The 13,482-nt window shown below is 35.2% G+C and overlaps 1 protein-coding gene across 11 annotated transcripts in view; it reads left to right on the forward strand.

Moving 5' to 3' along the window:
- The window catches only part of MYCBP2 (MYC binding protein 2), a 205,561-nt gene that overhangs the window by 61,157 nt on the left and 130,922 nt on the right, over positions 1–13,482 (forward strand). For 5 of the 11 annotated variants that reach the window (XM_052785932.1, XM_052785934.1, XM_052785935.1 and 2 more), the window contains exons 17-19: positions 1,130–1,231; positions 2,465–2,500; positions 9,726–9,833. In XM_052785932.1, the coding sequence (XP_052641892.1) occupies positions 1,130–1,231; positions 2,465–2,500; positions 9,726–9,833 (246 nt within the window). Of the gene's footprint in view, positions 1–1,129; positions 1,232–2,464; positions 2,501–9,725; positions 9,834–13,482 lie in introns of those variants that run through there. The other 6 variants (XM_052785933.1, XM_052785940.1, XM_052785941.1 and 3 more) reach the window with 3 other exon arrangements.

Below are 13,482 nucleotides of genomic sequence, written 5' to 3' on the forward strand. Positions count from 1 at the left end.
TCACCAATTTATCGGGGCGGGGGGGGGGAATAGTAATAGTAGAAAACTATATACTATACTTTTGAGTGTGGGATTTTTTTTCTCCAAGCAGAAGTTAAATAAAAACTAGAAGTGGTTCTCTTGATAAGTTAACACTAAGGACCAAAAATAACCTCGCTGTGCAGTCCTGATACTTCCATACGGATATTTCTAAATACAATTTGCTTGTATATGGCTATCACAGAAGTAGGTTTATACTGATGGTGAATGTGGCAATAGCAGCTCTGCTTCACAGCTCTATTCTCATGCGTGACCAGGTGGAGTTACAGTTTTTGTGCTAAGCTCCGCTTTGCTAACTCCTCTCCTATTAGGATAGATAACAGCTCCTGGTCCTGTGTGGGCTTGGCATAGTTTGAGGTGAGGGCATGGACCACATTTGTTTGGAGAAAAGTGACAGTGCTGCGAGGTGGAGTTTTTGTTTGATGTTGGGGGCAAACTATATTTTTTTTAGGTTGTTGCAATTTGCTGAAAAAACATTGGAAAAAGGTAGTGCTTATAGTAGTTTTATTGTTGCATTCATTCAAGTCATGTTTTCTGTTTAAAAAAGTGCTTATTGGTTTATTTCAAATTCCTGTTAAATTAGCTAGTTTGATAAATAAGTCAGATTTACCTACAGATGTATACATGCATTAAAGTAATTGCATGCTTCTTAGTAAGCACAGAGTGTATAGTGGTAAAGCATTCTTAAGCTGAAAGCTATCTAATCTATTATTGAAAACATTTTCAAAATATAAGCAATTTTATGCTTGTTTTAATAATAATCCTTTCTGAAACTTTTTTGGGAAAATTTGAGATAACCATAACAACTAAATATAAATATGTATATGCCTAACAGAAAGAAAGTACTAAATACTATTCAGTGATATTGGAATTGTGGCAGATTCATGAAAACCAGGAAATACAGAGATAAGGCCTTAAACTCTTCTACAAATTTACTCAACTGCTTTATTTCTAAATATTGTGTCAGAGCCATGTAAAGAGCAGGTAGTAAGTAGGCTTCAGTTTTCATTTACTTAACTTCTAGGGTTTATTACCGTTGTAACAATTTTTAAAGATAGTTTTACATATTTTATTTTCTTAATCTGTGTAGCTGTCCCTGTTCCTGGAGTTAATATTGAAGAACACCTTCAGTTACGGCAAGAAGAAAAACGGCAACGTGTAAATAGGAGACATAGATTGGAAGAAGGAAGAGGTAAGTGACTTTCTTATTGATGAGGGGCTTGAACATTTTAAGCAAACTTCTTAGTCTGTTTTCTAAGAATGGAAATTAATTAGTTTTGCTCCAGTGAGCCAATACAGTAACTAAACAAAAATCAGAACCTAAATAGCTAGCTTATGTTATTTAGCATGCTTTTGGAAAATTGTGAAAAATTTAACAAAGTCTGCTCATAAGAATCAGAATTTTAATGGTGAAGAGTAGCATTTTGTATCACTTTCACTTAGTCAAGTTTCATTTTTTGCTGTTTCCTAGTTGAATAATAGTTTTTTTAAAGTGTTAGATGCTAAAACATTTTTTATATGAAGAGTTTATATGCCTTTTTATATGAAGAGTTGAAATGACTGCAAGCCTGTCTAGTGCTAGTTACCTATAATATGAATTATTTATTTATTATTATAATTATGAAAATATGATAATATAGAATTTCTGTTGTATAATAGTAAGCAGAATTTCTTGTTTTATAAAATGAACTTTTCTATATTTGAATAGCATGGAAAAAATTGACACACTGACTGAATTAAAAAACAAAACACTACATCATTTCAAAATTTTCTTGCCTTGTGTATTATCTGCTTCAGGAATTATTGTTGATTTTCCACACAAACAGTACATACCTTAACAGGTTTTCAGTACTCGTTCTTGTTTTAAAATACCTCAGTGTCTTAATCTCCCAAATAATTAAAGATGAGAGATTTAGACTGATATAATGTTTTAGTGAAGCATGATGATGTGGTTGGTAAGATTATTGTGTGTTGAGAAGAGGAACAACTTTATTGGAATGTTTTGCTCTTCAGGTTCCTGCTGTGTTAGTAAATACCATTTTGATTCTCTTTTTATGAATTAGATACTGTTTTTACTCAGATACAAAATGTGTGTTGTGATCAAACTTAGTTCCTAGACCCCACACCAGTGAACCTTGTGGGGCAAATTGTGGCTTTATTTCACTTGCATGTAAGAAATTACGGGTCTTACCACAAATAAGGAGCAACAAGAAAGAGAAAGCTGATAGTTTCCTATGCATGTTGAAAAGCATGGGATATTTCTTTTTCTTTGAATCTTTGTGGTTAATTTTAGCTGCGAGGTAGAGAGGGGAAGAGTTTTTTCTTCCTTTGTCTAGGTCATGTTGGAGCTGCATTGCGTACTGCTGGCAAATATTAGGTACAGCTAACGATAATTTTTTTTTTTGAATTCTCATTGAATGCCCAGATATTATTGAAAGCTGCTGCTGTTCAGCCCAGAAAGGTAATGATGATAGAGCTGGGAGGTAAATTCCAGTTCAGAGGGGGAACTAAAAAAAAAAAAAAAGCAGCAGAGAAACATTTCGGTTTGCTTCCATTTCTGTGGTTAGAAGTAGAACCAGAGCAGCTTATCCCTTTTGTATGCCATCTGTCTCTTAAAATAAAATAAAATGTTTTGGATCTAACAGTCTCAGGTGATGAATATTGGGAATGTGGTGGTGGTGGTGGTTTGATAGGTGTATAGGGACTGTAGCTAAAAAGATACTGCTGGCCAGCTTGTTGCACACATCAATATTATATTCTGTATCAATAGAACATTGAAATTCCATATCTATGTGGCTACTGGAGGTAGTGGGTATGTCTAGCTGGAAGGGTTGGAGATTAGTTTCCTATTTCAGTTCAGAATGACTTATGTGATAAAGCTGGGAATAGTGTTTCACAAATACTTAGAGATCTTGATTTACAAAATCAAGTATGAAAATTTGATTTTATAATCAATCTTGATTTACATAATCAGATGGAAAAGTTGGAGTTTTGTTGCTTCTCCATCCAAATGCTGCAGTTTTCCATGAGTTGGTGGAAAGAATAGTACCATTCTTGAGAACTCTTATAATGCTCTTCTTTTCATGAGAGAGACCAAGAACACTTAAATAATCTACTAGATTTTCATTTTGCTGTGCAAAAGGTTTTGCAACCTGAAGAAACTTAGTTATGCTAGTATTATGAAGAATAGGCAGACTGTTTAGTTTTCCAAAAAAGTTCTAGTATTTGTGCATATGTAACTGAACAAATCTTTGCTAATGAAATCCTTGCATATTTAGAGATCCAAAGAAAGGTTTCAACCTTTTACATCTCTGAAAATATTGATTAGTCAGTTAAAGGCCTAATTAGCTCTGTTAGGGTCTTTCTTTCAGTTATACACTATTTTGTTTGTCAGGATTATGATTTCTGGGTTGTAGTGTGTTATTCTGGGTTGTACTGTGTTAATGTGTGGCTTTTGTTCTTCTATGCCAGATCAGTGAGAAACAAAGCATGTGTAGTTTTTGATAGTCAAGAATAGGATCCATCACTGAATGTTGCTGATCACTCTTTAGTTACAATTGACGACCTTTATTCAATATAAATATTTTCAGTAGATCTTGAATGTCTTATAAACAAGAGGACTATGAAAGCTTTCGAAGTAAATGTAGGAATATTTCATTCCTAAAACAAGCAAGCAAACAAAACAAAAACTCACAAAGAAATCTCTCAGTTTCCCCCTGAATGTGTTGAAATAGGAGTGAAGTTTAGGACAGAGGTGTAAGAGCACAAGTGCTGGAAGTGTACTGGTTTCCACACTGCAGATCTCGATTTATTGCTTAAAGATAATTCTGTTTTTTTCAGAAGGCTGTGAGAATAGCTTTTAAATAAACTATACTTAACTAATAAGCTGAAAATACAGAAATAGCTCAATATGGTGATAATAAATGGTCTTGCGCTTCCCTGGTATTTCACTACTCTTTGTCAATCTATGATGTAAAACGTTTAGATGATCATTACTGAGACACAGATTTGGTGTGTAGTTAACCAAGGTTTAACTTTCGATGCTCTTACAGGAAGGGAAAATTATTTTTCATCAGTCTTATTCTACTTTGAACAACAAAAGAACCCATAGAAGACTGATTAATTTTAGTCAAAGCTACTGTGTTTTGAGACAGTATTATCTGAGGCTGCCTATATTTGGGCAATTTTTGATTTTTTTTCTGAAGTGTAACTGATTCAGTTAATTCAGTAATTAGTTTTATTGTGGTAGGCTGAGTACCATATGAATCTGTTTAACATCTGCCCCAAGCCACTATGAGCTTGGAATCAGTTTGTCAGTAACACTATTCTCCGTTCATTGCTGAACATATACCTAAATATACAGCAGAACTATCTATTCAAATACAATATTTTTCATTAAATATCAGGGCAGCTTCTTTCTATAGTTTTAGTTAAAAATTTATTTTGATGCTTTCAGGACCTGGAGGTTATATTTGTTTCAAAGTTCTTTAAACCAAAACAATTCAAAAAAACCCTTTTTACTTGAAACAATATCAAACCCGTACATGACTTTCTGTTTAAGAATGCTTTGAAGAGAAAGCTCTAGGCTTTTGTCCTTAATGACCAGCAGGTACAGTTCTGTGAAATTACATTGTTGTATTTGAGTTTGTGATTACTGTTTGAAAGAGGTGATTATTGTTAATAAAACTGATTTTTAAAGTAGAAATACTTATATTTCTATTATAGTTTTAGAACTCAGATTTGCAATAGACTCAGCGAGAATGGTTCTGGTTTATATTTACTGTTCTAATTTACCTGATGTGTTTATATACAGAAATGCATCTTTCACATTTATTTAACAATATATACAGAGTCTAGTATACAGAAGGGAGAAAGTGTCAAAATTAAGATTATCATAAATCTTATTTCCATCTCATTCTCTATGACCCCCAAATTGCCCTGCATGCTTTTATTGGCTAGCGTGCATCTCTTTTACGCCTATAAAAAGCCATAATAATTTTTCTTCCACATCTAATTTGTACAATTTAAGTGTCAGTAGAAAAGAGCTTTAAGAACACAGGAAGAGACGTGTATCCTGGTTTTATTTTCAGTGTTTTGAACAAAAGAAGCAAACTGCAATTAACTTTAGTGCCTGCACAGCACAGTGACATTCTCTGTGAATATTTCTGCCATAATAATAAATTACAACTCGTAGTCTGAAAAATACAGTTTTAAAGAACATGCACCTTAACTAGTATCCCTGCCTCACAGGAATATTAACTTTTGTTTCCCTTAAGGCTATAGAGGTGGGACATTATCTCGGTATAATGTTTTCCACTTTACTGGAAGTGAAACTAAGCATTTGTCCCCAGTTTCATTTTCTGAAATATTTTTCTTTAGAATTTACCACCTGTTGACCTATTAGATAACTACTTTTCTATATTAGGATTTTGCCTCCCTATTTTATTATTAAAAAAAAAAATATAAAATCTTCAATTGTGTGGTCGTGTACTATTTTTTCAGGTAGCCTGCTACATTCATTGCATTAGTGTAGAAGTCACCATTTGAGATCATTGATTTCAGTCTTCTGTAATCACAGCTTACCAAATAGCATTTGTTTAGACAAAGGTACTAGAAGAATTCAAAATATGTGTAATATAAATTCAAATCAAATAGTAAACTCTTTGATAGTTCTGCCTAAGTGCTTAGACGGCCAAGAATGCAAAGCACAGAAGCGCATGTAGAATGATATTAATGGTGTATATTTCCTGTAGCCCACTGTGTTATTTAATAAATGCATTCTATTTTGCTAGAAAATGAAATTATTTCTGTGGATAAATATTTTTTTCCTTTATGCTCTTAATTCACTGCCAGGCAAAGACCATTTTGAAAGGCCTGGATCCTGCAGGACCAAGAAAGAAAAGCTAATTTTGGCATTTCCTAGGCTAGGGACATTTAACCTTGCAGCCTAGCTATGGCAAAACATTCTATAAAATATAAAGGGAGAGAGTGAATGTTACTTTGTATCATATAGCAACTGATTTAAAATAGCAGCACTGCAGTCTGCCGGTGACTCTCCTTTGCTTATCTCTGTAACTTGAGCTACTAAAATAGTAATAGGTTGTTATTCCCCATGTAGATCTATGTTAGAGGTTTCTGGAAGAGTTTTTCAAATAATACTCTGTGGCATTTTTTAACAAAATAAAGGAGGTGTCTAAGGCATGGCTAAATTGTTCTACCAAAATAATTCACAGTACCTAAACTCTGCTCCCTTTGTACAGGCAACCTCAGATGTAAGCAGAGGGCAGATATGGTCTGTATGAATTGTCCTAGTGTTTTGTTTCCTGTGGTGTTATTTTGGAGGGAGAGGAGGTACTTTACATCTTGCCAGCACATGACTGAACATGCAGGCATCACAACGTAATCAAAATGTAGATATTTCCTCTCATATTATGATCATGTTAAAGATTTAGCATGTATAAAAAGCCAAAGAGGATGACAGACTTGCACATCCTGTTACATGGATTGGATACAGATTATGACAAAATGGAGATACATTGCATTTAACTTTATTTTGGATTCAGGTTCTTTACATAATGGGTGGGAATGGAGAGTATATAGGAATATCCAGAAACAAAGATAAATCCTGCTTTCATCAGAAGGTTAGATACTGTTACAGAATTGTCATCTTGACTAGGGGAGTGTAGTTCAGATAAGTGGCTTGGCACCTAAAGGCAGCTATCTACTAGCACCATACTGGAGCTGACAGCCTTTTATGCTTCCTAAACACTCTCTATCTCCCAAATCTCCAGTAGTTCTTTTACTCACCCTAATGTACTTCACTTCCTTCTGTCTTCTTGAAATTCTCTCTTTTTTTGCCATCTTTGCTCTTAGTGCTAAAATGCCAAAGGCTGCCTTCAGGGCTGTGTCTTGTCCCCTGGGCTGTTTGTTGTGCAGGCATTTTCTGGAACTTCAGAATTTTTTGCATAAGTTATCTAGAGATCACTTCTGTTTGATCACCCACAAATATCTTAGATCCATACACTTCAAGCCACACTCTTTGCAGTCCTTGCATCTCTTTTTGTGACTTTCCTAATCTGAGTTTCACTTTGGTCATATTGTCCTGTCCATTCTCTATTTCTTGGACTTTTCATTTCATTAGGAACTTCTCAGTAAGCAAGTCCCTTTTACTTTTTTTTCTCGCCCCCTTTTTTTTTTCCTTATTTTCTCCTGTTCTTTGTCCACCTTTTCTCTCTATCTTTTGTCCTTTAAACATTTTTAGCTTTCATAATCTCTTTGTCATTCATCTCTCTCCCCTTTCTTGCCTTTTCCTGGTCTGCCTCAGTATACTTCTCAGTATCTATCCTCCAACTTGGAAGGAGGGAAAGCGTGGTGTAATTTTTTGTGTAAGTCTAAACTCTGGGAATTAGGATATTAAACGCAGCAAGTGGCCTGTCAGAAAGTAATCTTTACCAAAAATGTATCTGTTAAATGGAAGCTTCAACTGAGAGGAGACTGTGAAAAGTGGGAACAATAGCAGGACAACTAAAGGAAGAATCTGCGAGATGAAGGTAAAGCAAAAGCAAATTATGATCCTTGAACATCAGAAGGAGCTCTTAATTAACTAGACAGTCCAGATAAATACAGTAGAACCAAAATAAAAAATCTATGCCGTGTGTAGAAACATACATGATTAATGAGGTTTGGGGCCTTTGTATTACCTAACACATGTATGAATCTCAAAGCTAGGGGGAAAGGTAGTAGTGGATTTTTAAAACATTTTTAATTTTCTTTTTTAAGTTAATGCTAAAATTTGGGAACTTCTGTGCGTGAAGACAAGTTTCTTCATCTGAAGGTTCTAAAGTTAGATAGATTTGTCCTAACTTCCACTTAAATTTCTTTCCATACTGTTTACTGTTAGTGAAGGAACTGATGGACTAAAGCTGACAGCAGGAAACCTGAGACAATGGGCCCTTATGAAAACTTAGCCTACATTAATTTGTTAATAAAGTTCAGCTAAGGAAATAGAGTATCAGTGATTCTGGGGAAGGAAGAGGAATACCTGTTTTCAAAGTTTCACATAAGCTGTTTATAACATGACACAAAGCCTGATTTGGGGTGTTTTGGTTTGGGTTTTTTGGGGGGGGTGGTGGTTTTGGGGGTTTTTTTGTTGGTTGTTTTTTTTTTTTTTTTGAAAGTCCATGTAAGGACTGAGTCTGGGAACCGGTGGAATGGTGAAAGTGGCACTTGACAGAATTAGCTGCTCCTGATTCATGGTTTCCATTGAATGTGAGACTTCTGGAAGAAGGAGATGCCTCCAAAGAAATTCTTGGTGGCATGCTTAGCCTTTAAAATAGAGGAAAAATACAGATTTAAGGAACAAATTGCTGGTCCGTGATCTACATACAATCAGCCTCAACTAAACTTAATACAGCACTGCTTGGGTGTAGGTTTTAAAAAGAAAAAGTAGTCTGCAGAAAATTTTAAATATATACATCATTGCTTTCTTCAAATACAAATCATAGAATCATTTAGGTTGGAAAAGACCTTTAAGATCATTGAGTCCAACCATCAACCATGCCCACTAAACCATGTCCTGAAGTGCCTTGTCTACGCGCTTTTTGAATACCTCCAGGGACGGTGACTCAACCACTTCCCTGGGCAGCCTGTTGCAATGTCTGACAACCCTTTCAGTAAAGAATTTTTTCCTAATATCCAATCTAAACCTCCCCTGCCGCAACTTGAGGCCATTTCTTCTTGTCCTATCACTAGTTACTTGATAGAAGAGACCAGTACCCACCTCACTACAATCTCCTTTCAGGTAGCTGTAGAGAGCGAAAAGGTCTCCCCTGAGCTTCCTTTTCTCCAGATTAAACAGCCCCAGTTCCTTCAGCCACTCCTCATAAGACTTGTGCTCTAGACCCTTCACCAGCTTTGTTGCCCTTCTCTGGACACGCTCCAGCACCTCAATGTCTTTCCCGTAGCGAGGGGCCCAAAACTGAACACGGTACTCGAGGTGTGGCCTCACCAGTGCCGAGTACAGGGGAACAACCACCTCCCTGCTCCTGCTGGCCACACTATTTCTGATACAGGCCAGGATGCCGTTGGCCGCCTGGGCCACCCAGGCACACTGCTGGCTCATATTCGAATCATCTCTTCAAGACCTTTACATAAATGGGAAATATTTTAAAAATAAATAGATTTCAAAATTAGGAAGTAGATTTAAAAAATCGTATGATTTGAATAATTTTCTTCATGAAACAGGTGGTTTTGGGTAGCTATTTTCTCTATAAGTGATAACTTTGCATTTCAAATATGGTGATTATGAACAGTTGTATGGTTATGTTTTTTAAATTTAGCATTGGTATAATGATATTGTTCCAAATTAGTATTTTGAATGTAATATTGTAGGATGTAAGACATGACAATCTTTTTAACTGATAAAGACAGTAATGGATATTTGTTGCATACTTATAAGTTCAGGTAAAACTGTCACTATGGGACATTTATTGTTTCTTTGCATAATATTTTGGTCTTATTGTCAAGAAATGGCAACTTTCTTTTATTTAGGGCCTTTTGAATTTAGGAAAACAAGATTATTATATAATTATCATTCTTTTTTTTTTATTGCTTTTAATTTGAATTTTGTTTAACACAGTTTCCATTTTGTGAGCTTTCCTATGCATGTGCAAAATGTTTCTCCTCAGGCCCCCTTGTATTTCCTGGTCCTATTTTTATGAACCATCGAGAACAGGCTCTAGCCAGAATCAGACCCCATCCAGCACAGCTAAAGCATAAACGGGACAAGCACAAAGGTATTTGGTCTTCCTTATTGGCTAGGGTGGAAATAAGTCCATCCTCCCAGTCACTTCTTCCATGCGCTGAATCTGTCTTTTCAAAGAACTGCACAAAATGGGTTCTGCCTTTCTTCTTGTTAGTATCTTGTTACCTGAGGAGAAAGAAAATGCATTTAAATGTTGACCTTTTTTTAAAAGTGACTTTTTTTTTTATATGAAATCTGCATTGTCTTTCTGTGTATCTTTTCTCATTTCTAATGCTGTCTCATTCTTAAGGTTCTTTAATTTTACTGTAGGAAACTTTAACACCTTCCAGTGACTCAGACTGCTGCATTGCATTTGCGTTGTTTTTCTGAAACTGTGTTGTATATCTGGGGTGATTGCTTTAACTTATCAATTCCAGACTTCTTAATTCTAGCATAAATTTTTTCATAGGTATGTTATCTTTTAACAAGCCTTTTTTAGAAATGAAATATTTAAAATAACGTAAACAACACTTTTCTTTTTATTAGCTTTGAACAGGGAGAATACAAATCAAAGTACAGGTTTTACAGTGTAATATTCTTGAGTTAAACATTCTTTTGCAGAATGTAAGTAAGGAGGTGTCCGATATTTCTGACTTTTTTGTATGTCTGGAAAGCCAATTCATTATACCTTGAATTTCTAAATGTGTAATTTGTTCAGATATAAGTGATTTTTTTTTTAATTTTTTTTTTTTAGGAAGAGGTAGTGTATTACTAAAAATTTCAGCTGAATTTATTGAAGTTGAGCTGTATCAAATCTAATCGTAGTTCATGTATATCTGTATATAGATGTGTCTGTATGTACGTATTTATATGTAAAGGATAAATAATTAAAATGTAGATTACAGACCTGATCAAAGTAAGTGGAAAGCTCCTCAAATGGTGAGGGCCCAGAACGCTTCAGCTGTTTTCTAAAGAATAGCTAAATAGGAAAATAATTGTTAGAATGGCATTTCAGTTGAATTAACAAAAGTTAGTGATAGTATTTGGCATGTATGCAAACAAATCGTATGACAGTTTGAAGCCTTTTGGGATATGAATTCAGTGTGTGGGGGTGATGGGCCTACCTAGATATGAACATACTGGATCATGAAATCATCTTAAGTTTATTTTACGGAAATGAAAGCAGAATCTGGTCCTTTGTGGAAGATATATTCAATCTATCTGGAAGACATATCATCTGAGCTTTAAATCTTAGTAGATTAAATAGAAAAACCTATCATAATCTCCCTGGGAGAAATTGGGTGCTGAAAGACAAAACATATGCAACTTAAATGCTGTCATTTGAGTGAGAATTTGCTGATGACCAGTATTCTTGAGCTGGATACTACTGCAAGTTGTACTGCTTGCAATCCCTTGACCTCATAGGCAAGTGCATAAAGGAGTGTGCTCATCCTGCCTACATCTGTACTTTTTTGGCATGTGTTAGTAGTTGGAACTCACTTCAGCTCAAGTATCTCCTTACAAGAGGTGTATTCATTAGTGTCAGTTTGAGGTTTACATTGCTTCTTGGAGTTGTAAGAACAATGCAAAGGTCTGTATCGTGCTGAAAGATTTTGTCAGATACGCTCTGTAGAACCGAACATTTATTTTTCCTTGAGGAAGGCTATATGCAAAGAAATGTTCAGTTTCTTTTAGTTCTTTGTGTCTCGTGCTAAACAGATAAGGAAGATTGTAACATCTTTACAAGTAAACTTTGACACCCTTCTCTGCCTCAGAAGATTGCTTCTCAAAAGACGACCATAAATTCCACTAGAAATGCCCCTTAACTCCTGGAAGAGCTTTCAAGGGAAAAACTGGTGAAATGGGTTGTTATCAAAGTAATGGGGAAGGTGGGAATTGTGAGGAAGATGAGAAGTATACCTCATCTTAAAAGGCATGGTTCTTTTACTATACAGAGAATGTAAAAGCAATAATCAAGCAACCTGAGGCAGGGATGTTGACTTCAGTAAAAGGACACTATAACATTGAAATCAGCATGTTCTTTTGTTTTAGTTTTGAATGTGATGCTTTCCAAACCAGCATTCTTACTTCAGATGTTTCTGCTAAAGTAGTCTTGTAACTCTTCACACCAACCAGACCTTTAAGATCTTCAGGCAAGGAAAATTTATTTCAGCTGGTAGTACTGATGAGGCCAGTACTAAATGTGCTGGTACCTATTCCTGCTTCTCCATTTGCAGCTGCAGAACTTCTCTTGATAATGATATTTAAGCTTGAATGTGAACAGCTTCTTTGGGACTGACAATTATGGCCTAATTTAAAAAGTATATTTGATATGTACTTGTATGTTTTATCAAATCTATGGTTTTCACTTTTGGAATTCTGTTGAATTGCCTAATTGAAAATTCCTTCAACTTCTTCAAAATACCCATTTTCTGGAAAGCTTGCCATTGTCATCTACTCATTTCACATTTATAGGGTCTGCATATCAAGATCCTTGTTATTACAAAAAATGCGTATTAAGCATAATCATAATTTTTCTGATCTATGTCTGTGTCTCCATCACAAGTATAGGTAGAAAGGAGTAGGTCCCACCTTGTTGGTATTCATGGACTGCTTTGACACTAAGAAGAGAAATCAGGTTGTGCTTCATCCTCATTCTTTAAGGAGGTAGTGAGTTCCCAGTCTACATCTCTAGTCCCTGTGGACTTCATCACTGGGGATCTGAGTAAAAAAGATTAATGGAAGTCTGTAGAATTTTCTTAACTGTAGAGCTGAGAGTTTCTGTAGAAATTAACTGAGTAGCAATTAAAATCAAGGTAAGCTTCTGGAGTCAGTTAAGATTCTGCAAGCAAATCCCACCTTTTTCCTGTATTTGGGAGTAGTGGCAATGAAAAAAAATTCTAAACAATATGAAACCAAATACCCTCAAAAAGGACAAAGGATAGATGAAGCTGAATGTGCATGGATGGAACAAACTATGTATCAACCATTTTGCAAATGCTAATACAAAATTATCAGAAGTTCAAGAAAATGTACTTGTAATTTACTTTTTAACTGTAAAATATACTGTCTGAAGGGTAGTTTGAAGCACTTTTTGCAGAAAGACAGCTGACAATGAAAACCTACATCTAAGAGAAGTGAATGATGCTGGAGTCTTTATATGTTCCATATTGACATTTCCATAGTCTGGTAGTCTTGTTTTCATTGCTAAGTGTTCCCAAACACAACTGAAAACATGTTGCTTAAGACTTGCTCTTTGCGTAGGAAGATAAAAGTTGCACCAGAAATGTTTCGGAGCCACTTTTTCTTTACTAGGTTTTTACACACTGTCACCAATAAGGAGACATTTTAGACAGGGACTTTCTTGAAATTTTAGGCTTGAAGAATGTGAGAGTATGTCAAACCTCACAAGCATACATAATCAGTAGCTGTTGTCATGTGTTATAACAACAAATATTAATTTGTTAATAACAATTATTAATGACAAAGTTGACTTTCTTTATAGCATACCTTTTTTGCTATTATGAGTTCTCTTTCTCTATTCAGACTTCCTTATCTTTCATACCAGCCCCCCTCTTCCACATCATTTAGTAGTTCTTTTTGAGGGTTAAATTTCATTAGATGAAGTTGCCCAGAATTTTGAAGAGGTTAGGAATAACTCTTCATGTCATATACTGCAAATGGAGACTTGCAGCTGTGAA

The sequence above is a fragment of the Harpia harpyja genome, chromosome 4, assembly GCF_026419915.1.
Source record: "Harpia harpyja isolate bHarHar1 chromosome 4, bHarHar1 primary haplotype, whole genome shotgun sequence".
NCBI classification, from domain to species: Eukaryota; Metazoa; Chordata; class Aves; order Accipitriformes; family Accipitridae; genus Harpia; species Harpia harpyja.